This window comes from Telmatherina bonti (genome assembly GCF_933228915.1).
Source record: "Telmatherina bonti genome assembly, chromosome: 7".
Taxonomy (NCBI): Eukaryota; Metazoa; Chordata; class Actinopteri; order Atheriniformes; family Telmatherinidae; genus Telmatherina; species Telmatherina bonti.
In genome coordinates this window covers 22,488,850-22,516,679 of record NC_136625.1, presented here as the reverse complement: position 1 = coordinate 22,516,679, position 27,830 = coordinate 22,488,850, and the positions used below count along the sequence as shown (strand labels likewise).

At 38.5% G+C, this 27,830-nt stretch overlaps 1 protein-coding gene across 2 annotated transcripts; it reads left to right on the top strand.

The window, feature by feature from the left end:
• Positions 1–1,813: 1,813 nt before the first annotated feature.
• On the top strand, positions 1,814–27,830 carry eif4g1a (eukaryotic translation initiation factor 4 gamma, 1a). 2 transcript variants are annotated; one of them, XM_079243694.1, is made up of 31 exons: positions 1,814–2,214; positions 4,041–4,167; positions 4,268–4,351; positions 4,578–4,610; positions 6,976–7,155; positions 7,930–8,026; positions 13,051–13,202; positions 13,495–13,587; positions 14,332–14,407; positions 14,514–15,398; positions 15,478–15,566; positions 15,692–15,875; positions 18,833–18,966; positions 19,074–19,193; positions 19,353–19,739; positions 20,057–20,203; positions 20,298–20,534; positions 20,720–20,824; positions 20,946–21,257; positions 21,417–21,534; positions 21,617–21,716; positions 21,839–22,200; positions 22,339–22,460; positions 22,558–22,730; positions 22,849–22,974; positions 23,670–23,751; positions 23,865–23,963; positions 24,653–24,793; positions 25,806–25,887; positions 26,133–26,273; positions 26,545–27,830. In XM_079243694.1, exons 2-31 carry the CDS (start codon positions 4,093–4,095, stop codon positions 26,724–26,726), a joined length of 5,118 nt encoding a protein of 1,705 aa, XP_079099820.1. In that variant the 5' UTR covers positions 1,814–2,214; positions 4,041–4,092; the 3' UTR covers positions 26,727–27,830. The 2 variants fall into 2 exon arrangements, with proteins under 2 accessions (XP_079099820.1, XP_079099821.1); XM_079243695.1 differs by lacking the exon at positions 4,578–4,610.

The following is a 27,830-nucleotide window of genomic DNA, read 5'->3' as shown; positions in this document are numbered from 1 at the left end:
GTGAATGTCAATTAGTGATCATATAAGAGGTAAATCACTTCGGAATTAGGTTCAACACAATGTTTATTATAACTTCTTACTAAAAATTTAAATAGCTTGTTACTATCATATGTAAAAATATTAATTTCATTCACAATTCTTATACAAAAAGAACTGACACACCAAAGAGAAATGAATGTGGTGTCTCAATAGATGTAATAATAATAATAATAACACATTTTATTTATATGGTGTTTTTCAATAAATCAACTATCTTTACAGGATAAAAGATGACAGGAAGCTACTAGTAGACTAAAATTAAAAGTTATTATCAAGGCAAAGATATACAATAGAAAAATAACATAAATAAGGATGGAATAAAAAGTTGTTTATGTGACAAAAGCAGAGCAAAAGTTTTGAGTTGGTACTTGAAGGTGCAGGGGCTGTGGTATCATGAGTAAGAGGTCCAAAGGGTAGGGGCGACAAAAAAAAGGATTGAGCCCCCCCAAGTTCAATGCTTGGTACTGGGGTTCAGGAGGTTGGTGTCAGTGGAGTTGAGGGTACAGAAAAGGGTGTAGGGGAGGAACATGTCTTATAGGTAAAAGGGGACCTGGTTATGGCCTGCATTGTTGGTGAGTAAGAAAATTTCTATCGATTTTCCTTCTCCTTTTCTGTTCTCTTTCCATCCTTTTTTATCCACTCTAGTCAGGTCCAGCAGTACTATGTAAATTACATAAAACAAACATTTATTCAAATGAAACAAATAAAATAAGAATTCAGATTAGCAAGGGGATAATTGTGTCTATCAAGCTCCTCTTGGCAAAGCACATTTGCTCAGCACAATGGAGCAGCCAGACCATCATTCTGCTTGCTTTAACGCCATTATTTGAAATAAGATATCACTTTCGTGACTGAACGATAATAATAATAATAATAATAATAATAATAATAATAATAATAATTGTGATTATTATTGTTATTATATTATTCTTGCAAAGAAAAAGAAAAATGTCACTTCAGGTCAAGGATTCCCCTGACCCTATGTGGTTGGGTTCTTTATTTGGGTGCTTTTAATTATTTTAATATAATTTTAACATAATTTATTATTTAATTGTGATTTTGCTATTTGTGTTGTCTTTTATGCTTTTTGTTTGTTTTAATACCATCTGTAATGCTTTTAATGTTTCATGTAAAGCACTTTGAATTGTACATGAAAGGTGCTACACAAATAAACTTGCCATGCCTTTAGAAAATCTTCTAATTTCAATATTTGAATGATTGTAAGAACTATGGTGGCATCAATACTGTCTTTGATGGAGTTTGCGCAGCTGTCGTGAAATTTTTACAACTCAGAAGGTTCATTAAGAAATGTAAAGGTTTTCCAGGTGAACCCAGAGCGAGCTCTTAGGAGCTGAACCATCCTGTCTCACAGCCTTTTGGTAAATTAAAATGCGTTGCACATGCCATGTAGACTACACAGTATGTTGGCTGTAATTTTCTGTACAGCAAGTCCACGCATTTTTGTTTTGGGGGTTGTATTGCTATGCAGTATTATTTTTGGTGCCTACAAGTTTTTCTCTGTCTTTATACTTTACATGTGTACATGCAATAAAAATGTGCTAAACATTTTTTTTTAAAGTCGTCGCTTTCAACAGTCAGTAACTCATTCATCGATCTTCCTGATCTTCCTAGAGTAAGATGACGAAGAGGCTTATTTTTTTTAAAAAAAACGATTCATGCCCTCCTGTATCACATGACCAAGGCGACGGCATCATATTTTAATTTTCCCGGAAGTTACCCATGCGACTTGGAGGCGCACCGGCTCCACACAGCAGAAACATCGCACTATGGCCTCTGCTTGAGCCTACTCACACGGCAGTTGTGTACATACCCAACCGGCAATCCGTCACCATCGACGCCTTGAACATGGACCTCCGGTCCAGAGGCTTATTTCGGGGCCACCGGAGTTGCCAGTAGTACTCCCGAAGAACTATATTATTAGATTTTAAGCACTGTCACTTTTGGACGTCCTGGGATTTAAACCGAAGTGACAGTAGTAGCACTCACCCCATCTGCCGGTTAGCTTACTAGCCCGCTAAGCCAATAGCCAAGAAGGGCATCACTTTTCTGTTGGAGTAAAGGACAAGAAAACTACAACACTTTCATTAACAGAAGACTGATCAGTGGCTGATACTCCGACGTCCTACCTTGCAACACTGTCACTTTTGGTACCTGGTAAGAAAAACTAGCAGCGACGGCGGCAGTGCTAGCTTGAAGTCCACCCGAGCTGGACTTCATTTTTTGTCAAAGGCATGCGGGCTGAACAGGCCCTGCCGGCTGTCATTCCACACAACAGCATATGAAGCAAATTATTACAACAAAAATACTAGTATATATTTAACTACTTTCGTGTTATTTTACCAACAGTTCCATGACTGTTTAAACCTTGTGATGGCTATGAAAATTAATTACTTAAAAATTAACTTGACGTTATATTAAATGACAGCTCGTGGCTAAATCGGTCACCGTCATCACTGAGTAACCTAGAGTTAGCTTTGAAGCTAACATGCTCATAGTAGAAACGCAATTTGTGTTCGGAGACTACTTCTTTGTATTTACAGTCTGGTCTAAATATATGATTTGTTTCCATCAAATGTTTTCAAGGTAACGCTGGATATTGGTCTGATGCTTTCAGTTGATCGTGGAACCTACTGGGCCTGCAAAATTAAACACTCTTGATAGCATAGGACAAGGCTAATCTGCTAGCCAAAATTCATCCAACAATAGCGCAACGCTAACCCTAATCGATGTCGAGTGTGGCAACACTATTGCCAGAAACAGTTTAATTGTCGTTCTTGAGCTTTGGAAGTAAACATGTCGTACTTTAGCAGTAGCTACCCAAATTAGCTCTGTGTACGTTAAGGTTAAATATGGACGCAGCCACGTAGCGTAGCTACATAGAAGCTGTATGTTGTAGCGGGACACGTAATGTTAGCCGGCTAACGATTTAACCTGCTTTGGCCGGGCATGCTGCCATGCTAGCGGGCCAATAAAATGTGTTTAAATATATATAAATGTTAAGACATCATAATCTTTACGATGAGCATTTTTCATCTTTAATCACGGTTCACAAGCGTGTTGGCTATCATTTCAGCTACAACCATATGGCAGCATTGTGCTTTGACGCTCTAAAGCATGGCACTAGCTAGCCGCTAACGATAGTTCTTGTGTCAGCAGGTGGATGCTGTAGGCTATGACACGTCTGTCAGTGGGGTTAATACTTTGTAAAATTAAGCCATTTCAGCACATCTTACCTTTTTGGAACATTTACACAACCATATTTTACTCTTATAGATTAATTTGACAGTTTTGACTTTGATAAGAGTTATTTGAATAGGTTTTTTTTTTTCACATGTTGCGAGCACTAGGGAACATTAGTCACTGTTAAGACAGTAAGTGAACTTTGACCCGAGGTATCCATTTTCTTAAATTACAGTAAACAAGATCATTCCGTGTAGTTAAGTGGAATGTTCTTAAAAAGTTGAGGTTTATCTCTATATCTCTGTGTGTCTTGTTTGTATTTGTCAAAGTACCGTTTTTAAATGCCTTTTTCCCCTAAATACTATCCACTTCTATACAGCAATAAACTTTTGGGTGGTGGGGAAAGCCTAATACTATAAGAAGATTTGTGCAAGAAAATCACTGGACTGTATGTTGTCACAAGTTGACGTCATACATTAACTATGCAATATTCAAGTGAACAAGCTTTTTGGGAGGTGGTGGCCTTATCATAGGCATAACCACAGACCACACCCTCACTGCTGCCTTAGATGTTGCCCCACTAAAGTGTTCTCATACAGTTTTTACCCAGTTTGGCTGCAAGTATGTTGGTTTAAGATTTGCTATGCTGTACAAATATTTTTTAAGACATTGTTACATGTATATTTATTTTTAGCTTAAAAAAAACAAAAAAAACAAAACACAGTGTTTTATTACCTGGTTTATACTTTGGTGTATTAAATGTTCTGAATTTTGGCATTTCCTGTTACTTTTCTCCCCAGAAAGGCTGGCAATACATCGCCACCCTGATGCAGACCCATAAAAGAACGTGAAATGAACAAACCGCCACAGCCTATAACGGGACCTACTTCTGTCCCAAACCCCTCCCCTTCCCCTGGACTTACACAGGTGAGACCCACTCAATAGGTGAAAATTGAATAAATGTGTCAATTTGATGTTTAAAAACCATTTTTGTTTGGTTTTTTTTGCTTCTGTTTCCCTTGTCAAGGCTACCTACGGTCCTGGACAGCCACCTTCTCTTGTTTTTGCCACCCCCCCTCCACAAATGAACTCTGCACAACAGCCAAGACAGGTATTTATCCCACCATGTTTTGCTTTTTACTTATAAGCTAGACTTTTTGCATTAAGTGTCATACTATATGATATGTATAAAAAAGCCTTACTTTTCTGCTCCTTTGCCCAGATTTCTGACATGGCTGCTTCCGTTGTAATGCTTTGGCTAAATGTTTGTGCTATAGCCTGTCTTTTCTTCCTAAATGTCAGTCTTGACTTCCTTCCTCTTTTCTGCTGTCCACCAGTTTGCGACAGGGCCCCGTACATTACACCAACAGGTACTAACTGCCCTCACTTTTCCTTACATCCTCTCAATTTCCTTAGTGTAATGCATGTTTTAAGATCCACATGTAAGAAAATTAGAACTAAAAAAAGAGCTCTTGTGTTTTAGTAATGTTCTCAAGATCAATGTATCATTCTTGAAATGGTTAAATTCATAACAATATTCCTGATTTTTTTTTTTTTTTTTTTTTTTTTTTTTTTTTTTTAACTATGAGTTACAGTATTTTTGAAGCTTTTTCAGGGATTTATTTCTGTTATCTTGCATCTGCATATCGAGTTTTTTCTTTCCCTGAAAAGTTTTGCAATTTTTTCATTTTAAATATTATTCCAAAACCAGTACAATAACTTTTTGTTGCTTTTGTGATTAAAATTTGAATAATATATATTTTTTGTTGGGCTGTGACGATATGCTTTCATTTGATTCAATTACAATTTTTGTGGTGCCGATTCAATTTAAATTGTGATTCTCATGATTCTTTGATATTGATGATTTTATTAGACTAAAAGCAAAAAAAATAAAAATAAATTAGATTTTAAAATTGTGATGCATAAAATCCCAATATTCCATTTTTTAAATTTGACCCACCCCAATATTTTTGGTTAATCTTTTACTTATCCAAACAACCATAACACTATGCTTTAACATCATAGCAATTTGATTACTATTCATGAGAGGGTCTAATAAAAATCATGGTTTCTGTTTAAAACTAAGTCCTCAATTTATCCATCTTCACATATCTTTGAGATTGCACTTTCACATCAAATAGCTTTATTAGTCATGCACAAAATAAATCCCTTCCATTTTTATTTTATGTTTAGTTGTTTATTCTCCAACCCTTAATTCAAAGTGACCAGTATAGTTTAATCAGTTAGTACTGTACTAATCAAGTTAATATATATATATATATATATATATTTTTTTTTTTTTTTTTTTTTTTTTTTTTTTTAAAGTGTAGCTATTGACAGTTATCATCCTTACATTGCTAGAAATAATTTCTAAAAACTTCTGATGTTGCTTTGAGTTTTGCATGTTGTCTAGCGTCACTAATGGTGTGCTCACACTTGTTCAGTTCCATGGTCTAGACCAAAGTAGAAGGTAGTCCTAGTCCACTTTGCTATTTTGGGTTACTGGGCTGTTCACTTTGCCAATTCTTCTACTGAGCCAGCAGATGCCCAAAGACCTTAAACATAGTTGCACCCTTATTTGGTGACTCTGATTTGGTTTTTGTCAATAGGACTTAAAAATATCCAAAGCAAAGACAATTAGTTCGGATAAATGTGTGTTTGTGTGTTTTTTTTTATATCAGTATAGATTTAACAAATAAAAAGTCAAAATAGAGTTAGCGGGTTATGTGCTGCAATATCTGTATTGAACTATGAGCAACACAGTTAATATGATTAGATAAATGAGGTAAGCTGGAAATAAAGAATTAAGCACTGTATGTTTTGTAAGTCTTTGGTTTAACCACACCAGTTTAAATGAAAGCAGATTGATGCTCACCTTTTACACTTGTTTGGTGGACACTGGGGGACATATGACAGTGTTAATACTTCACCAAATGTCCCACACTGGTCAAGCAACTGCTCCAATGTTTTATCAAACAAGACTTTTCGAGTGTGAACACATCCTAGAACTCCATATTGGCAGTATGTCACTTGTCCCAAATATCACCTATATTTTGAGTTGAAGACCATAGATTACATACTATTTTCTTTTTTTTCCCCACTTGCATCTCTGACACCCCCAAACTGGCGTGGTGTTAGGGAGTCTTAAAAATATCCACCATAATAGTTCGATAGTGAATTAATCTTATGTACCTGCTTTAAAGAAGACCTGTACAGAGTTGCATGTGCGTTTATGGTTGAGCTCGCTGTTCATGGCTTTCAGACACATTGCTGCCTTTCATAATCCTCCCTCTTACACCTTGTAATCTCAACCATCCTCATTGTCTTTAGTCTTCATTTTCACCTTAATCTCACTCCCTCTCTTGCTCTCTGCTCATGTATTGCGCGGCTGAAGGGTGGATACAGAGCATTGCAGGTAACAGCTTTTCTCTTAGTACCTCCCCTCTTAACTTGGGCTAACCTTAGTGTGGCACGGAAACATTACTGTCAGTGCAGTGTAGATTACATGTTACCCAAATACTGAAGCAAATGTACACAGTAGCAGCTGGCTGCTTTAAGTGCGTTGCTCCAGAATGAGGTTCAATGTGCATGAGACTGGACACATGCACACAAACACAATGCTTTAATATTGTAACTCCTGGGTTTATTGAAATGCTGAAAGCACATTCAGAGCAAGTGGTTTGCACCTACTATATTTAATTTTTCATTTTCCATGGTCATTAATTTTCTCTCCAGAGTTACTATCAGAATCGACCTGCAATGCCTGCTAGTGCTCCAAGAGTACCGACAAATAGTGGACCAAGACCTGTTGGTCCTACACATGTCTATCAGCCCAGCTCCCAAATGATGATGATCCCCCAACAGCAGCTGCCCCCTTTCCCTGCCTCTCAGGGCTACTTCATCTCCACTGGACAGGTTTGTTCACATTAGTAATTACTTCTCACGTGGTATCTTTTGGCCCAGTAACCTGCTTACATAATGTAGAGTTCATGCTCATATTACCATGGTAGCATAGTTGCAAGACAGAACTCCAACAACTGCAAAGATAAGACGGACTAAATGCTTGCCCTTTTCATCTCTTGACTGCTCAGTGCTCGGTTTGCTACTGACTGGCACTGCATTGCTGTTGGGAGAGATGGCAGTTTGTTGATAAGACAGAATAACTAGGAGGAAAAAAGGAAACAAAACGCCACATGTGCCTGATGTTTGACACACTCCTTGGGCAAAGTAAAAAAAAAAAAAAGTCCCACTCCATATTTTTAATCTGTAGTTTAAAGAAATTACATCAGCAAAAAGAAAAACGAACTCTTAAACTACTTTTGGCAGGTTTCAATAGATGGTCCATTTCCTAAGCTGTAAACTAATTGCTACTAAACTACTACGAATTACATGTAGGTCATCTTTTTATTATCATTATTATTTTAAAGTTAGTCATTGTTAAAATGGAGTGGTAATACCCACTTAAACATCAAGAGGTTTTTCACAGCTCATTACTTTGTTGCCAAAATTGCACTCTTACTGGGCACTTTTGTTTTGCGATCCTAATAAAACAAACCAGGGCCAAACTGTTTCTACAGTGAACCAATATGGAAGACACAGAATATTATTATGGAAAGTTTGCTACTATGGATTTGTTGGAACTCTGCCTGGGTCTTTATTAGTCATTTATTATTATGTTTGTTGTTGCAGTACCGTCCGTCATATATGACGCCTACCCAGACGTATCCTGTGAACAGTGGTACTGGCTTCTACCCAGGAACTAGCCCTGCTGAGTATCCCGGTTATGGTAAGAGTTTTTACTCAAGACCAGCAACAGCCAAGCACAACCACTAATGTGATTAACATTTTAATGGGGTAAACTTGACAAATACAAAAAGCCAAACATGAATCTGCCTTCTAAAGTTGATTTTCACAACTTTGTTCATAAGTTAAATTACAGTATGTCATGGTTTTGCTTGGCTGGTTGGGAGTGCTTAATGCTTTTAAAACAGTGCTATATGTGTTGAACTGCCAGTTGCATGTGGTCTGGCTTGATTCTGCTTCGGCCTGTGTTTTTTCTATCTGCAGTCTCACCTGACACTGCCTTACAGGTTCCATGAAATGACTTTTAAGGCTGTCTTTTTGATGTGTAAACATATAAGATTTTTTGGAAATATATAATGATATTAAGAAAGTAATTTGAATAGTCAATAAGGCATAGTTGTAAAATAAGTGTGAGTGCACTGTATATCACTAAGGATCGACCAAATTTACTTTTCCTTTTGTTTAGGACCAATGCGATTATTAGTAATTAAGGAAACAGATATTTAGAACCAATATTTATTTTCAGTATAAAGTTAAATTATGGTGTCAAAATTTAAAATAACACACCAGGGATTAGTATATTCAGTACACTGTATTCAGTCTAAGTCTGTGATAAAAAGACTAGAGCTGCAACTGTCGAGTACTTTTGGAATCGGGTATTCTATTTCGATTATTTGTTGGAGTAATCGAGAATACTTTTTTGTTTTTAAATAATTAAATCAATTGTGTAAAATGCAACATGAAAGGCATTTTAAAAAAGAGCAAATTTGTGTTTTTCCTCAGAAAAAGGATTTTTTATTTCCCAACTTTCAAAGTTCAAACCATTACGGGCTTAGAAACTAAGCCAACAATACAACAATAACTGAATAAAAATAAATCTTTGGATTGTAACTTGAAAGTTAAATACGATTCAGCAGTCATTCAGTGCAGTAGTAATATAATTCAGCATTATAATCTTAAACTTAGATGATGAAAAAAAATCTTTGCAATGTAAGTGATGAAAAAAGCTGTCCATGCCCCACTGTGATGTACTGTAGCAGGAAAAATAATTTGTAAAAGAAATACTAGAAACTCAACCAAAGTAAATCTTTACATTTATATTTGTGAAGCTGTTTTATGTGTTGTTACTAAGTAATACATGAGGAAAACGAGTTTTGAAATGTGATACGTTGGTGCAGCCAGTGCGTTTGTGCGCTCAATGTGAGAAGAAAAAAATTCCCAACCGATCGGGAATTCCTGCCTTTTAAGAGAAGAATGTGTAGAGAGGACAGGCTTGTAAACATGTCTAAAGTATCTAAAAACTAGCCTATGTCTTCTTTGTGGATGACACAAAGAAGTGTGTCTGTTTAATATGGATGTTAAAAGTTTGCTGCACAGGGACAGAGGCTATGCCTGGCCTTAACAGGCATAGGACTCTGCACGTCTGCAATAGAGACAGATGAGGGATGGATTACAAGACTGTTAAACTGAGTTAGTAGCCGTCAACTTGCCATGCCTTGTCACTGCTGACCAATATCATACGTTATAATACTGTACATTTTAACAGGTGCTTCTTCATTCTCTACGATTAGAGTAGACCGGCCGGAGAAATTTTTTTTTTTTTTTTTTTTTTTTTTTTTTAAATTTTTTTCTTTTTAAATTTTTTTTTTTTATTTCAAACTCTTTATGGAGTTTGACATTCACATGTTTCTAACCTGGATATTTCCAGTGCTTCTCACAACTTTTTCTTCCTATGTTAACACATCTGAGCAGTATTGTTGTTCACATTATGTCAGAGGTGTTCAACATAGCAGATTGCATCTCATGCATGTGTCATCAAACTCCATGAAGAGTTTAAAATAAAAAAAAAAACAGATCTCCAAGTGAAAATGTGTGAAGAGGAACAGAGACTGTGCTGCAGCACAAACATTATCCTTAATGTTAGCAGTTAAACTGTTAGCAAACTACATGAAACGTATTGTGAAAGTCAGCTCTGCTTGTGAAATTCAACAGGTTTATCTCGTCAGCTGTGGGCTACTTGCTGTACCCAAGTTGCTACGTCATCTTTTTATTAAATATAGGAGCCCTGGGTCGTGGTCACTTGATGAAGATTAGCAAAAAAATGTTTTCTTCATGTTGCTATTTATATTTTACAGATCCGGCAAGTTCCACTGGGTTGTTAGTGGAAATCCCTGCGCATGGGTTGTAAAACTGAAAACACAGTTTAGTAATCTGTGTGCACGGATTTCCACCGGCTTTTCTTTTTTTCTTTTTTTTTTTTTACCCAGTGGAATTAGCCGGTTCCATAAATTTTAGAGGTGTAATAATTTAGGCAATAATTGCAAAATCGTGTTGCACTTCATGTTAATATAGGTGTACAGGCAGGTAGGTCCAGATATGTCCTCTGGGCATATGTCATTGAAACGGATCATAAGGTTGTTTTGTCTTTAAACTTTGGCAAAGAGGATTGTTAATTGCAATTTCGACAGTTTCTGTTGCCTTTAGTCACCACACAGTCCTCTTCTCTCTTTGTGGAGCTGCATCTAGAAGCTTCAGTGTTGATCAGCTGTTACATGCTGTGTAGCCAATCAGTGGGGGCTGTAGGTGGGACATTGTTACACAGCCCAGAGTGGTGACTTCAGGCAGAGAGCTTGCTATATAAAAGCCAAATGAACGTATTTGAATTTAAACTTTTTTTTTATCGGCTATTGGTGGGGGGAAAAAAAAAACAGGTGATGGCGATTATCATAAAACTCCCCAACATCAGCCAATATTATCACTCATGCCTATATGGGGTCGATCCTTATATATCAACATCAAAACACATCTCTGGCCTGTGTCAGGATGCAAATGCTTTGAGTATTGGCTTTAGCCCATGCTTAAAGACAATATGGATCAATAAACAAAACTCAAAACTTTTCAGTAAAGAATTTAAAAGCTGGAATATGTTTGCACATGAGATGCAGCCAGCAATAATTTATTAACACAATGAAGCCAACGCTCATTTCGTGGGACCTTCTTAACACCCTGCTTCCTCTGGATCCTCTCATTAACTCATTCTGCATCTGTCTCTTCCTGCCCTCTTTCCTTCTTTCCTCCCTCTCCCGTCCCTCACTCCCCTCCTGTTCCTTGCTGCGTTGGTTCAGAGCCCTCTCTTGCTGCGAGGGAGAGGCGGGGTGGTGGGGGGAGAGGGAGCGGACGAGAGAACGGCCGTCTCTCTCTCCATGGTGCTCCTCTTACCTCCCAGCGCTACCCCGGTGAGTAGTGTGTGTGCTTGTGTGGTGGTCAGCAGGCTTCAGTGGCAAAAATCTCCGTGGCACTTCCTGTCTTTAATCATGTCCTGTATGTGTACATTTATTTTTGGTAACACTGTGTAAATAGTGTATAATATGTTGCTTTTTAAAAAAACAAAACATAATTGACAACAGTGACTTAAAACAAATGATTATTTACGTAAGTATACGTATTTTAATGTATGTCGTATTACCTCATTCTGCTCAGCTGATTTAAAAATATACCGTCATATTGCTTGTGAAGTACTGTTCGATACTTTAAATGAATAAATCAGTAAATAATATTTTAAAAAATATTATTTAGTCTGCAATTATACCAAAAGCTTACCAATTGTGCTCAAGATTGAGTTATTGGATGGTCTATGGAAGGAGTTTAAGGTCTTTTTTTTTTTTTTCCACAAGTAAACTGTACTAATCTCTTTATTTTTGTGCAGTTAAACTTGTCATTTAACCTTTTGGCTCAGTGCAGGAAAAAAAAAACTTTTCCACTTTAAAGAACAAGTCTTCCTGGGAGGCTTGTCTCCACCTAATCTGAATATTTGGATTGCTGAGTGGCGTAGAAATATTATGACCCAGTTTCTTTACTCGGGAGGATATAGGATGTAGGTTTAGACTTTGACCCTACTTTGAACCCAAACTAATGGAAAATATATAGTTTTGACATAAAATTGTGTCTTGTGTTCAAAGATTGTACAAACTAAGATTTCCATCCCGGTTTTCAGGGAAAACATACTGCTGTGATATGATAGCATTCCTACAAAACATGACATATTGGCTGTTAACTTTAGCTAATGCTCTATACACACCTTGAATGGTATGTTAGGTGATTTTGAACATAAACGGGTTGCTCTCAGTACTTCAGTTTACAGTTTGGTCCCAGGGGCGCAGGTGCAAATGGATATCAGTCCCTTTCTTTGATTTTATTAAAAAAAAAAAAAAATTCCTTTCTTCAAAAACCAAATGACAAGTTATGGATAGATGATGGTTTAAAGATCTGCATTGATGTAGCTCACAATTTTGGAACTGACTTACTACCTCAGCACACTGATACAGCCCAAGTATCACACCCCTTTCATTACATGGTGATGCTCATTGGTGCACAGGCACTCTTCCTGTTCATGAATCCGGTCTGAGAGGCTATTCTACAAAAGTGTGAATTTAAAATAATTTTTGTAAAAATGTTTGTAAAATTACTGTTTAATAAGAGGCAAAAGTACCTGGCCTGGTAAAGAACTCGGACTAAAATGCATATTTTTTTATGTGATTTGTTTTTCCTGCTTGTGGAAAGCAACTTAGTTGGTTAGGGGGTCCTATAGTAAGGCACTGTGTTCATAGTTCTTAACCAGTAAGATGGTTTGTGACTTTGTGACGATTTCAAGATGTGTTTTTGGCAATTTTACTTAATCCTATCTATTTTTGGTCAAACAGACATGATAAGGATTAGAAAAGATCTGCATGGGATTTAATACATACACATTTACATGCTTTTGGTAGTTTTTATATTGTATGCTACATACTTATATGTTGTCATTGATGACTCTGTAATTGTGTAAATGACTTCATATGTGCACAACCAGTTTTTGTTTTTTTGTTTTTTTTAACACCATTATCACTAAACCATAACCACAGTAGAAATAAGGACATACCAGCTTGGAATAAATTTTGTTTTGATAAGTTATAAATTCAAATATATTTTATTCAAAGCATTCTTTGTTTTCTTTTTTGTCTTTTACAGCAGGAGCATACTATCCAGCTCCATCGCAGTACTCCCCATCTGTCCAGCCTCAGTCTGTCATGATCAACCCCACCCAGCAACAGCAACAAGCCCCACCACCTCAACAACCACCGGCACAGTCACAAGGCCCACCAAAGAGAGAACGCAAACAGGTAGTGTGTCCCAACAAAGGGACAGTGCTGCTCTGGTCGAATGTCCAAAAAAGACAAAAAAAAAAAAAAAAAAGAAAGAAAAACTTGAATGTAGAGAGAGAGTATTGCCTTTTCAATGTGGAACGTTCTCTTTTGGCTGAAAATAACAAAAGCATTTGTCATGATGGGTGGCAGCTAAAGAGCAGTAGTGACCGGAAAGTTGGATAGAGTTTGTTGAATATATGTTTGGTATTATTTATATGTTGGATATAGGTTTTGTGGGTAGCCAAAAAATATTTTACGTCTCTGACAGATAAGAATACGAGATCCCAACCAGGGTGGGCGCGATATCACTGAAGAGATCATGTCAGGTGGAAGATCCACTACCACACCGACTCCGCCACAGGTAAGACATTGGGCAGTCTAGTTTATGTTGATCACATTTAAACTTAGATAGAATACGGGTATAACTTTTGCTTTGTCAACTGTCCTGTGTTGGGTTTATATACTTTGTGTGAGAAATGAAGTAAATTAAAAATAGCTGAGTGCACGATTTAATTTCTCATAATACTCAGGCTGTTAAAAGGGAGAAAAAACTAATGGGTCTTTGAAAAATAGAATTTTAGGTTAAATAATATAAATACTAACAACAGCGATTGTTTTAACTTTTAAAGATGGGACACATTTGAGTTAAAACATTGTATTCATTATTGGACACACAAAGCAGTGGTAAAAATCTTTGTTAAAATCTCATAATCAAATATTACAATATCAAGCAGCTGAATTTTGTATGCTAAAATACACAGATATTCATAGATTTTCTTGTCTGTGGTCAAATTGTGTCAACTTTTCTGTTACCACTTGTAACAGCCATGGACAAAATTATTTTCTACGTTTTGTATATTTGAATGATGCATTTCAGCAATGAGCAACACCACAGCTTTTAATGCAGCAAAATGGAACTGGTACACTCTGACAAAATCTCAACTCAAAGCTAAATGAATTACCTTAAAGATTGCATGTTGTAATCGATCACAGAGGAGACAATTTTTTTTCCAGTTGCATACAATGTGTTTTTTGTTTTTTTTTCTCAAATCATCAGGTTTCATCACATTAAGAAACAGTTCAAATTGCTGTTGTTTGATTTTAGGCTGCTGAAGGAGATGCAAGTCCTCCCCAGACTAATGGTGAAGTTGGCCAGGCTTTCATTCATATGTCAAGAAGAGGTGAGAAATTTTTGCATTTCAATTAATTTAAAATAAAATGACAGTTTTTTGCGTAAGTGTAAGTTTTCCTTATTGTGTGATATGCTTCCTGTTCCACCTTGTCCAGATGATGTTATGGACCTCCCAGCTTGTGCTGAAAGCCCTTCACCTCCTGCTTCAGAAAAGATGGAACAGGTTGTGGAGGCCAAACAGGAAGAGGAGAAGCAAATAACTCCGCCTCCTGAAATAACTGCTCAATCTGTAGCTCCTACAGCCGCTGCTGAGGCGCTGCCCCCATTAATAAAGGACCAGCAGTCTCCACCTTCACTCACTCCAGCTGCAACAGACGGCACTACTCATGCTGTGGCAGTCAATGAAGTTAGTGACGATGCTGGTGACACAGTTGACTCTCCTGTGGGACCTTCAGCACCATTAGCGGCACAAGCAACACCCATGAAAACCGAGGAGCCTCGGGCAGCTCTGTCTGAGAAGGTACCAGAAAAGGAAGAAGTGAAAAAAGAGGATCTCAAGATACTGGAAAAAGAGGAGCAAGTGGCCAGCACTAAGTTGGAGCCTGCAGCTGAAGTTGTAGCAACACTTAATCCTGTTAGCATGGCAAAAGAGGAAACCACTTCAAAAGAAGTGAGTGAAGTCTGTCAGTCGCCCTCTTCTGTACAGGAACCTGCTGCTCCCCAGACTCAGGATGCTGACCTGAGCTCTGCCCCCGAACTAGAGCCCACAACAGTTGAAATAGCAGAGCCTCCTCTCTCAAATGGTCTTCCTCAGGAGACCGAAGAACTGTCTGAGGATATGACAGTTACAGACACTACATCCAATGACAAGCCTGATGCTTCTCAATCTCAGGAATCTACACCTGTGGCTAAAACAGCAGCACCAGCCCAGGAGGAGGAGGTCACAGAGAAAGAAGAGAAGAAAGAAGTGGAACAGAAGAAGAAAACAGAAGATGACCCACCTGCCTTTGTCAGCAGTACAGAGGAATCCACTATGCAAGGTAAGGTGGAGTTTTGACTGTCATGTGGAAAATGTTAATTTTGAGTGGGATTTAATGCAAAAATGTGCTTATTCCACAGCTGCTATGTCTGTGCCAAAGAAGAAGAAGAACATGAAAGAGCTCAACAAGAAGGAAGCCATTGGGGACCTCCTGGATGCCTTTACAGAGGTCTGTTTCCGTCAGAGATCAAAACATGAGCAATTTCCTTTTTCCCAATAATGATTAAGATACTTGGTCTTGAAATGTGCATTTTCTAAACTATTAAGGTGAAATGTCTCTATTCCTGTTTGTAGGAGCAGGGTGCCAAGACTGTTCCTGAACCCTTGCCCACTCAGGCCAACCCTTCAGCTCCAGCTGAGCCTCCTATTGAAACAGCAGATGAAACTTGGGAGGAGAAAGAAGACAAGCAGAATGCAGAACCAGAGAAACCTAAAGCAACACCTGAGCCAACTGAGCAGAAATACCAATACAAAGAAGGTAAGTTACGACTTAGAGAAGTTCAAGTGCAACACTTGTATATTAAATAACTTAATTATACAACATCGAGAACATAATTCATTTACATAATGTCTATTCAAGAACGTCATAAAGCTATATTTAAGAAAAATAACTAACTTTCTGTACTTTAAATTAACTTTTAGCATGGGAGCAATCCTCTCTGAATATATATTTTTGAGGGACCTCTATTTAAGTCATTCAAACATGCACTGCACGTCATTTAACAAGCATGACGATGTATCAGTGAGCATTCTGATGATTTTTCTTAGCTTTGTGCTCAGGAATTATTAGTAGTTCAGTCATTATATCTGGGCTGAATTACAGAGCGTGTAGATTCATTTAAATATTTTATGATTTGGCAAAACCTTTATTGTGTTTACAGAATGCATATGAAGCTTGTTTATTTTATTTGGACCACATTGGGTCAGTTCCATAAAGTTGAACCAGGTTTCAAATCAGCAGCATCTACAATTTTACAAATTCACTTGCTTCAGATGCATTTCTTGTTATCTTTTCTGTGCAACATGGTCCTTTTTTTTTTTTTTTTAGATTAAAAAAAAAAAAAGCACCTTACTCTGATTTTGCTCTCTCAAGATATACACCTTCAAACTTAATCACTAACTAATTTTCAATAAGTGACTGTAAAGCTGAGACAAAAAATTACTTAAATAATATTTTTCTTGAGTTAAAAACATTTTTACTGTTCCAGTGGAATAAAGCTTGTTATTGGGGGGGGGGGGGGGTAATATCTGCTTTTATGTGCAATGAATCTGGGTGTTACATCCGTCAAGGAGGTGTCTTTTTGCTCAAGATAACTCAAACTTCAAGAGTTGTTTGAAATGTGAAAATGAAGAACTGATTAAATTTTGATGGTGATCGAGATCACCATTTGGATCTATGAATTTTTAAAAGGATTCTTTAACCTTATGCCAGGTGGAGGTTTCCGCTCTCCGAGTCTTTTTCTAGTTTCATTTTTAACAAGCAACTTCGTCCGCGGTAGGGCGGGTTGTGCACGCGGCTAGGTGTTTTAATGCCACATGTAAAAATGTTTGTATTTTCTCACTGCCTCGATCAGCTGTTTTATCAAAACAATCCGTTTTGCCTGCAACAGCAAAAACGCAGAAGCAACAACTCCGCTTCATGCTTTTTCCATGTTAACAACGCCCACATCAAATGTCCGACCAATCACACGATACTTCTCGGAACCCCGCAAGAAAAAAGTTCTGCCAGCCTGATGTGTCGAGAGCCGTCTTCAAACGCGTCCGCGAAAACAAAATGACATTTTTATCTCGGGGCCTCGAGAACAGGAAAGAAGTTCTTGCTTCTCTTGGAGTATGTAACAAGCTTAAATTGAACTACTAGCATATCGTTGGCTGTTCACTAAGAGCCTTTTTATACTTGCACAAAGGTAACTGTTTGTGTCATATTTAGACGAGCAGTCTTTATATAAAAGTTCACAGAAAATTGCCTTTGTAGAAGATGATGTCTATTGATAAAATGCTGAAAGTCAGCTTAAACTGGAATGGGCCAACAACAACCAATAGGGTCATAAAGCAAACAAAACGCAAAAAAAAGTGATACATTTTAAAGAAACAAATGTGAAAAGCTCAGACAACTGCTGCAATGTACAGCTTTTATTATCCAGTACTTAGTTTCCTCTGTCAAACAGAAGATCTTCGTTTGCTTCTATTGTTTTTACAACAGCAATACCAAAGCACCAGCAAAAACACAAACATAACCAAGAGTAGGCTACAGTTCATTTTAATCCACATATTTCTGAGACTGCCCCCAAGTGGCAGTAAAGTGTATAACTTTCAGATGTGCATGAGCCAAGCCTAAGCTCCTGCGGAAACTATTTTTAAGTTTTGTGAAGAAAAGTGACCTTTTTTTCATCTGCTTTTGTCTACTATAGCTGAGACAACCACAATGCACCTGGTATGCTAATATGAATTAGTATTCTCATAACACCATGTTGTGGTGTTATGGGAAAACTAATTTTAGAAAGGCAAATGGTGCTTTTTCCAGCAATTTCACGGGCAGATCTGATTAAGTCGGTTACAAACATCCACTAAAGAGCAGACAAATTCAGTATGAATCTTCAAGTGTGCCAATATTTTGATGGAACCTCAAAAGAAATAAGCGATGTATGTTTACAAAGGCATTTAAACAAATTACTGTACAGCTGTGTCTGTCTTGCCAAAGAGAAATCAGGGTTCAGTACTCAGACACATAGCTCCAAAAATAGAAAATAAAATAGTGACTGATGAAGCAGGCTGCTTCAAATATAGTCATTTATATTAAAATTTAAACAGCTTTCATACGTGTGTTTACACAGCTGACAACAAGCTTGCTGTTTGGGTTTGATTTGAAACACTCATCATTCAACGTTCAATGTCTGCTCCCACAAATGCGTGCCCCCCACCTCTTGTGTTTTCATTTTTCTCTGACAAATTGAATTTTGTGATGGATAGAACTGCTTCCATTTCTTGGTCATCAGGTTATGAGTTTTGCCTCCGTGATTCATGGCCTGAAATGGAAGTCTTATTGACAGCAGCAACATCTTTTCTAAAATGTTCTGAGGATTTCCTCTACTGGACAAACGTAATGGAGTACTTTAAAAACTAGCTTTAACTTTTCATTTCGCAGCAGCACACTCCCAACTATTCCTAATTGGATTTTTTGAAGAAAGATGGCAGTGCCTCAACATGGATACTCAACCTAAGAGTAAAGACCTTAGTGCCTAAGATTAGCTGTCCTTGTAGTCAAAGGATCAATTCCTCAGAGAGCTTTGTCTCTTGATAAACCATTGCTGTATATAAGAATTTGTTTCTAACTTTCCAGGCAAAATAAGATTTAATTAAAAGAATTGTATGACAAAGATACGTGTAACCTTTCCTTCACTGACTTATCACACATTGTTGCATTATCTTTCTCAGAAAATTGGAAGCCAATAAATCCAGAAGAGAAGAAGCAGTACGACAGGGAGTTTCTGCTCGGCTTCCAGTTCATCAACGCCAGTATGCACAAACCCGAAGGCCTGCCTGTTATCAGTGATGTGGTCTTGGACAAGGTAGGTGATGGTTTGGCTTCACTGAAAGAATCTCCGCTACATGAAAGTACCTTATTGATGTTGCAGAAACATGCTTGAACATGTCAGTGTTGCCTCTTAAACCTTAGGTGAACAAAACTCCCCTCCGGCCTGCTGATCCAGCACGACTTATGAGCGTGGGCCCCGATTTTACTCCTGCGTATCTGGGAAATCTTGGAAGTCGATCAGTGGGAGGACCACGAGGACCGGTTAGTTTAGATGTCTGTTTCTATGGTCATGTCATGCAAATTTTAGTCTAGTTCTGATCATTATAGTAATACTTTTAACTTAGTAAGGTTCTTTCCATTTATTTTCCAAATATGCACCTAGTTACCCTTTTTGTTTTGTGTGTGTGTGTGTGTGTTTAGCCCCCTGGGCCACGTCGCTCCCAGCAAGGCCAGCGTAAAGAGCCCAGGAAAATTATCAGCAGCATGTCTCTCAATGACGATGTGCAGCTTAACAAGGCTGAAAAGGCCTGGAAACCCTCTGTGAAGAAGTCCTCCCGTGCGCGTAGTGCAGAAGAGGATGATGATGACCCAGAGCAGGCTAAGACTCAAGATGTGCTTAAGCGTTTGCGCAGTATTCTGAACAAGCTGACCCCGCAAAAGTTTCAGGAGTTGATGAAACAGGTGACAGAACTAACGATAGATACAGAAGAGAGGCTGAAGGGAGCCATTGACCTCATCTTTGAGAAGGCCATCTCAGAACCCAACTTCTCTGTGGCCTACGCCAACATGTGTCGCTGCCTTATGGGGGTAAGTTGTAATGTTTTTACATTGACTGTTCTAATGATGACTGCTGTTTTGTGCTTGGTGTGTGGGCTGCTGAATACTCATGATGGTATTAGGTAACTGAATGAGCACTTTCATCTGTACATCTGAATTTTATGGACACATGGACAAAATTGTTGATACCCTTCAGTCAATGAAAGAAAAACTCGCACAAAAAAAAAAATCTATGAAATTTAACCAGTGAAATTAAGAGCTTTTCAATCATGCTTCAACCACGTGAATATTGTTGGTATTCATAAATGCATAAAACTACTTCTTAATCTGTCGTTGTCATCTTCCAGCTGAAAGTCCCCGCGCCAGACAAGCCAGGAAATTATGTGAACTTCCGCAAATTGCTGCTCAACCGCTGCCAGAAGGAGTTTGAGAAAGACCAGGATGATGATGAGATCTTTGAGAAAAAGCAGAAGGAGCTGGAGGCTTCCAAAGATGTAAGTTTTCCATTGACCATTTTTGGAGACCGTTTAAATGGTTGTTGTAATAAAATTGCTTGGGCAAACAAACACTTTTTGTTTTCCCCTTCAGGATGAGGAGCGTGAGCGCTTGAGGGTGGAACTGGAAGAAGCCCGAGACCAGGCTCGACGGCGCTCACTCGGCAACATAAAATTTATTGGCGAGCTCTTCAAGCTGAAGATGCTGACAGAAGCTATCATGCATGACTGTGTAGTGAAACTACTGAAGAATCACGATGAAGAGTCTCTTGAGTGTCTCTGCAGACTGCTCTCTACTATTGGCAAAGACCTGGACTTTGAGAAGGCCAAAGTAAGTTTGATATTTTTACCATCTGCACCAAGAACTGTTGCCAGTAATGACTTTTGTGTTTGGCCTCTGATAGTGATGGGTTTGAGGTACTGAGGACACATTTGTATGCATAGAATTTATCTTGCTTGTACAACCAATTTTGTTTCATAGTAATGCAACATTAAAACCACTCTTGTCTGCCTCAGCCTCGTATGGATCAGTATTTCAACCAGATGGACAAGATCATCAAAGAGAGGAAAACATCATCCAGAATCCGTTTCATGCTGCAAGATGTGTTAGACCTCAGAAAGGTAAATAATGCTTTCTACCACAGTAGTATGCAGTGATAAAGAGCTGAAAATGTGCGTGTTTTATGCTCACACCTGGTTTTGAAACATGTTATCATGTTCACTATCCATATCTGATCCACAGAATAACTGGGTGCCTCGCCGAGGAGACCAGGGTCCAAAAACAATTGACCAGATTCACAAAGAGGCTGAACTGGAGGAGCACAGGGAACAGATCAAGGTTCAGCAGCAGCTTTTATCAAAGAAGGACGGGGGCAGTGGCGGGGGCGGTGGTGGTGGTGGCGGAGGTGGCAGGATGGGAGTGAGCACAGGCGGTCGAGGTTCTCACACTCCAGGAGGGGGCCGGGTTAGCCAGCCGCAGGATGAGGGCTGGAACACGGTGCCCATCTCAAAGAACAGACCAATTGACACCACCCGTCTCAGCAAGATCACAAAGGTAACAGGAAAAGCCTCCAAACTGTGGTTTTTACTATTTTGTGTAGTTAAGTATATTGTCTTTAAATCCTAGTCAATTTTGAAGTTGGAGACTATAATTTCTTTCTATTTTACATAAATAGTTTTTGTTCATTTATGAATGTAACTTTTTTTTTTAAAGCCTGGTGCTCTGGACTTCAACAATCAGCTGCTGGCTCCAGGTGGAAAAGGCATGTGGGGTAGCTGGGGAAAAGGCAGCAGTGGAGGAAGTGGGGCTAAATCAGCAAGTGGCGAGCAGGGTAAACACCTCTTTCCAAAATAGACCGCATGCATTTGTGATTATTTTACTGAGTCTTTGTTTACTTTTTCTCACTCTTAAAGACACTGGACGTCCAGCCACCAGCACACTCAACCGCTTCTCGGCCCTTCAGTCTGGTTCCATGATGTCTTCAGCAGAATCTGATCGCAGAGTTCCTCAGAGGTATGCAGATTTATTCACCCAAAAAAAAAAATCCTGTTTCTTGCCTGTTTAAAAAGTATAACATAGATTTTTAAAATCTGACATCTTTTAAACGAATACTTATTTGTTTATAAACTTTTTAGGTCGAGTTCCAGCCGTGAACGTGGTAATGACAGAGACAGAAGTGATCGGGACAGAGATCGGTTTGACAGATTTGCTCGCAGCGAGGGACGGGATGGAAACCAGATCACCAAGAGAAGTTTCAGCAGAGAGTCACAGGAGCGCGGTGGAAGGGGGGAGAAAAACCAAGCTACAAATGAACCTGTGCGTCGCGTCGCTAGCATGACCGACGACAGGGACCGGGGCAGCCGGGACCGGGGCAGCCGGGACCGGGGCAGCCGGGACCGGGGCAGCCGGGACCGGGGCAGCCGGGACCGGGGCAGCCGGGACCGGGGCAGCCGGGACCGGGGAAGTCGGGACAGGGGTCTAAGCAAAGACATTACAGGTGTGAAACATAAGAGCAAAGAAAATACATAAAATGCAGTAACAGCAACACGTCAAGTAAATGAATAATTACTTACATTGCTGACACACAGAATAAAAGGTGAGTTTTAACTTGTATTTTCATATTATCCCTTTGCAGTTAAGCATGAGAGCACTCCCACCCCTGCTCCTTCTCTTCCCAAGCCTTCCTTGTCAGAAGAAGAGGTGGAGAAGAAGTCAAATGCCATTATTGAAGAATATCTCCACATCAATGATGTGAAGGTACAAGGCTGGTATCATGCATGCATGAGCAGTGTGCACTGCACCGAAATAGACTGACGTTACACCATGAACATCTGTATTTTTTCTGGCACCATAGGAAGCATTGCAGTGTGTGGTAGAGCTCAACAGTGCCTCGCTGCTCTATGTGTTTGTCCGGAATGGCGTAGAGTCGACACTTGAACGCAGCACAATTGCCAGGGAACACATGGGCCTGTTGCTGCACCAGCTTGTAAAGGCAGGGACATTGCCTGTACAGCAGTACTACAAAGGGTGAGCATTTAACTGGACATGTATTACAGTTTTTAGTGTCTCAGCTTGACTTGTTTTATGGAACATATAGTTGTGTGCTTTCAAAGAAACTGAGTTCTCTCTTTGTATCCTGTTGTAGGCTTCTAGAGATCCTGGAGGCAGCGGAGGACATGGCCATAGATATACCTCACATCTGGCTCTACCTGGCTGAACTCATTACCCCCATGCTCCATGAGGGAGGCATCCCTATGGGACAGCTCTTCAGGTGAGGGCTGAATCAAAAATGATCCAAGAAGATGATGTATAACAAGCAGAGATTTCTTGGTTTGAGAATATTAAGTAAGACTTGCAGCTCTGGCTAATGGTTGTCTGACCATTGATACACTTTTCCTGCATAGACCAAACTATGTACATTCTCTATTTATGTTCATCTTGTGTTATCACAGAGTTCTTAGCCATATTTATTTAATGTTGTACCATGTAGTTTTTCTGTCTTTGGTAGGATATAACCATAACTCTTTTAATGAGGGGAAAAATGCAGAAGTTTAGGTTTCTGAAATGAAGCAAAATATGTGAGTATAGCTCATCTGGTAGCTATAGTCAAGATTATGATAAACTTTTGGTGGGATAAATTATGGAACCATATTCAGCTGTAACATGTAATTTTAGATGGAACATTTATAACAGATTATTGTTGGTGACAGACGAGTAACTACAGGTCTGTTTACATATCTTAATATAGGTGGTATAGAAACAGAAAAATTAATGTCACTGGTAGATTTTTTTTTTTATTTGGTGTCAAATGTAAAGCTATGTGCCTCATTTATTGCCTGTGGGAATTTTCTTTTTGACAACTGTTTGTTTTCCTCAAATGCAACTGCGGTTTTACTAACAGTTGAAGTATACTAATAAATGTTTAAAAATAGCAGAAAGCTTAATTCAGTCCACTTGCCTCTTTAGGGAGATCTCAAAGCCTCTTGTGCCTCTGGGGAAGGCTGGTGTGCTGCTGGCACAGATCCTCAAGTTACTCTGCAAAGGAATGGTAGGTAGATTCATCTTACAACTGACTTCATATGTAATTGTTCTTGGTTTGACATTGAGAATGTTGTAAAGCTAAATAGAGGTTTTATAATGTCCCTTTCTTACCCACACCAGACTGCCAAGAAGGTCGGGGATTTGTGGAAAGAAGCTGGGTTAAATTGGAACACCTTTTTGTCCAAGGATGAAGATATTAACAAGTTTGTCACTGATCAGGTACAAAACTGAGATGTTTCATAATTCTGTGATTGTATGAAATTCAATTGTGGAAGGTTTCTCATACTGGTGCACTTGCAGGAAGTAACTTAATAAACTTTTAAAACTCATCTTTACACAGACCCATTAAAAGTGATTTTAAATCATTTGGGACAACGGAGCTCCGGTTTTTATAGTTTTGTGTATGCTGCTGGTAATGCATCTGCATTTTTTACTTTATAAAATGTATGACTTGGATATTAAATTTATAATGCTGCCACCTCTCCCACCGCTGTGTTGTGTAGTGACGTGTTGAAACTTGAAGTGAAACAATCCTTCAGTCATAGCAGTGAGTGCAAGCTAGCTGACTGGATGTCGAATGCTGTCATAAGATATTTACTTTGGTTGCTAAACACAGCAATATGTGTTAGAAAGAAGTGATCAAATTCAGAGACATGTAAGTTATTGATGTTGTAAATGTATTTAAAATCATGAACTTGACATTGAAGACATTAAGCTGCTCATTGCTCAGGTTTCTGTTTCAACTTTAGAAACAAACATTGCCTTTTAGTTTGTTCCTGTCATCTGTGCTCAACCAAAAACCGGAGAGTCAGGTTTGACAGAAATCTGCTCACAATGACTTGCCAAGTGTTGCCTTCAGACTTTTTTTTTTTTTTTTTTTTTTTTTTTTAAAATGTTATGTGCTTTAGAAAGTGGAGTTCACCACAGGAGACGAGATGGAGTCGAAGGAAGTTTGTAAGAATATCCTCAGTGGAGAAGAAATCAGCAAACAGCTGGACAGACTGCTCCAGGACAAGGCCAACAACCAGCGGATCAGAGACTGGGTTGAGGTGTGTAAACATTGCAAGTTTGAGCTTATCAGCTACTTTTATTCAAGCACAAATAGTACATGATAGGAGTGCATTTGTAATCAATTTGACTATTTATTTAAAATGTGTAAAATACGTGATGTGTTTCTATTTCCTCAAACTAATGAATCACTTCTTAGCCACAAATACCCTGTTTGATGCTAAATTCAGAATTTTAAATGTAAAGTAGGTAGCTTGGTTAATAGATTGGGTAAAAAGAAAAATTAAAATTTTCACTTTTAGATATTCTACTTTTTTAGGTTTAACAGCTAAACTGCCAAAATTGCAACAATGGAGTATGAACTGTCGTCCAGTGAACTATAGTCCACTGAATTGAGGGAGAACAGCCTCTCACAAAGGATTTTGTCAACTTGCTAACACTTAAAATGAGATGTATATATGATGTCATTAATATAAGTTTTGTTGCTGGAAACTGCTGCTCAGAGTCCACCATCATGTTTGGTGCAAACTTAAAAACACATCACTTAAACACTCACAGTAATTGTGTTGAATGTTGTTGCACTTTATCAAACTCCTTTATCAGCATTTTAGATACAAATGCTCCAACAGCAGCATTTGTATCTGCTGCTGTTGGGACATTTGAAAATGGCGGTTTAGTATCAGCATAAACTTCCTTTAGTCAAGCAAGCGACAATAGAATAATTTTTACCTCATTCTGCAGTAAGCTTCATAAGCACAAGAAGAAAGGTTTCTGTGGTTTTTTCTAATTTAGTTTTTATGATAATTTACATGACCTTTTTATGGAGCAAGTTGACTTCTAGCATCAGGTGTAAAAGCTAATACAGGAGATCTGCGTGACCCTACAGTGCACTTCTCACACTTAGTATAAAAAATATTACATTTTTAACTTAAAAAATTATTCATGGTAATAAATTGTGAACACCCTCACATCCTTCTGTCTTTTGTTTAGTGTAATTATTGCATAATTGTAGCTGGGTTGTTTTTTTGTTTTTTTTTTGTGTGTTTTTTAAAGGCTAATTTGGACGAACAGCAGACTGCTTCCAATCAGTTTGTACGGGCACTGATGACATCGGTCTGCCAGTCTGCCATCATCTGTAAGTATGACTAATACAGCATGTAAAAGTCAGACCCGTTTCCCTCTAAATTTATCCTGTTTGTGGGTTAGCACTGACGGTCATAACAGCAGCATATGCATAAAGAGAAAATGTTTATCATACAAACAAACATAATTGCATGTATTTTATTTTACACGCCAATAAAAGCTAAAGTGGTGCAATATGTTTCATTATTTGTTTTAAAGCTTTTTTTTTTCTTAAGTTGTATGTTTAATTTATTTCAGGCGACAACCCATACAGGGTTGACGTGAAGCAGATCAATCAAAGGGCCAGTTTGCTGCAGAGATACCTTTGTGATGAGCAGAAAGAGCTGCAGGCCCTTTACGCCCTCCAGGCTCTTATGGTGCACATGGAGCAGCCTGCAAGTGAGTGTTATGCACATAAAATATGAAACCTGAAAAGAAGGTGGAAGGCTTTAAGTCATGGTTCTACAGAAACTTTTCTTTTTGAACCTAGTGTGATTTGGAAAACCTATTAGGTAGCACCTCCGAGCCACCACAGACACTAAAAGAAATTAGTGTATCTGCCGTATTATTGCACATTTTTCCCCTTGCTGCAGTAAAATTAGACCAGTTTGCTGGTTAAGATGGACTCTTTGAATTGATCGGTACTGATTTCTGTGCGCTTTCTGTGCAGACCTGCTGCGGATGTTCTTCGATGCCCTTTATGATGAGGATGTAATCAAAGAGGAAGCCTTCTACAAATGGGAATCCAGCAAAGATCCTGCTGAGCAAACAGGCAAAGGTGTGGCCTTGAAATCAGTCACTGCTTTCTTCACCTGGCTCCGCGAGGCCGAGGAGGAGTCCGACAAGGACTGAGAGAACGTCGAGAAAGCTGGCACCGCCATTTTTGTCAAGGCGGGAGTTCAGCAAGCAGTAGTGGAGAATTATGAACAATAATGCCAGAGGGGCACACCCGAATCAATCCTCAATGAGGATCTTTTTTTTTTTTTTCTTTCTTTGAGGGATGGACTCAAAAACAATCAATTCTCTCACTCTGTCCTGCTTCCTCATTATTTCCCCTCCTGCTTTACACAGCAAGTGTCCTCATCAAAAAAAAAAAAAAACAAAACTCGGAAATGGATTCAGCAGGACTTCTTGTTAATGAGGTGTGAAGTAACCCACATCACTACGAAACGTTTCTTTTGTCACAGTAACACAAACCAACTGGCTGCTTTTTCATTGTTCCAGACAATTACAATGCCTAACATGCTATTTGACCTGCAGGAAGGAAAAAGCAAGACGTGTGCTGTAGTGAGTTCCTAAATTTATGGATATCATCATGCTATAATGTGTGTTCAATCCAAACACAGCTCTTCTGTCTTTGTCATTTTACTGGAGTGTGCAGCATGACTGAAGTGTGTTTCTATTAATGATACCGGGGCAAAATGTTCGTAGATGAAATGTACATGAAATACTCTTAATTTGACGGATGGAGTTTTTAAAGCAAAGGTTGTCTATTTTCTCTTCCTGTTTCCTATCATGAACTTGCAGAGGACTAATGTTGACTTTGACTACTGGGGGGTGGTCTTAATGCTTCCTCTAAGCCATCCTCTCCCATCCCCAGTAGTAAACCACACTGACTGACTTTTCATCTTTACCTCTGTACTTAAACCTGAGCTGTAGAGGACACTCAATGACCCAATCACAGTTAAAACTTGAAATCAACTGAAAAATTGACTTGACGCATATATATAAAGGTGGGGGGGGGGGGACAAAAAAAAAAACAAAAAAAAAAAAAAAAGCAGAAGTGATCCGAAAGCCTTTTCTACTTTAAGTGGAAACTCATTTCAGGACCGTTCTGTAAATATATAACTTTTTTTTTCAGTTTTATTTTTCAGAAACAAATTTCTGATGTTAATTGCAGTGTCTCCTTTTTCAGCAGAAACAACAGTTGTCCAGATGCAGAGAGGTGCTTTAGAT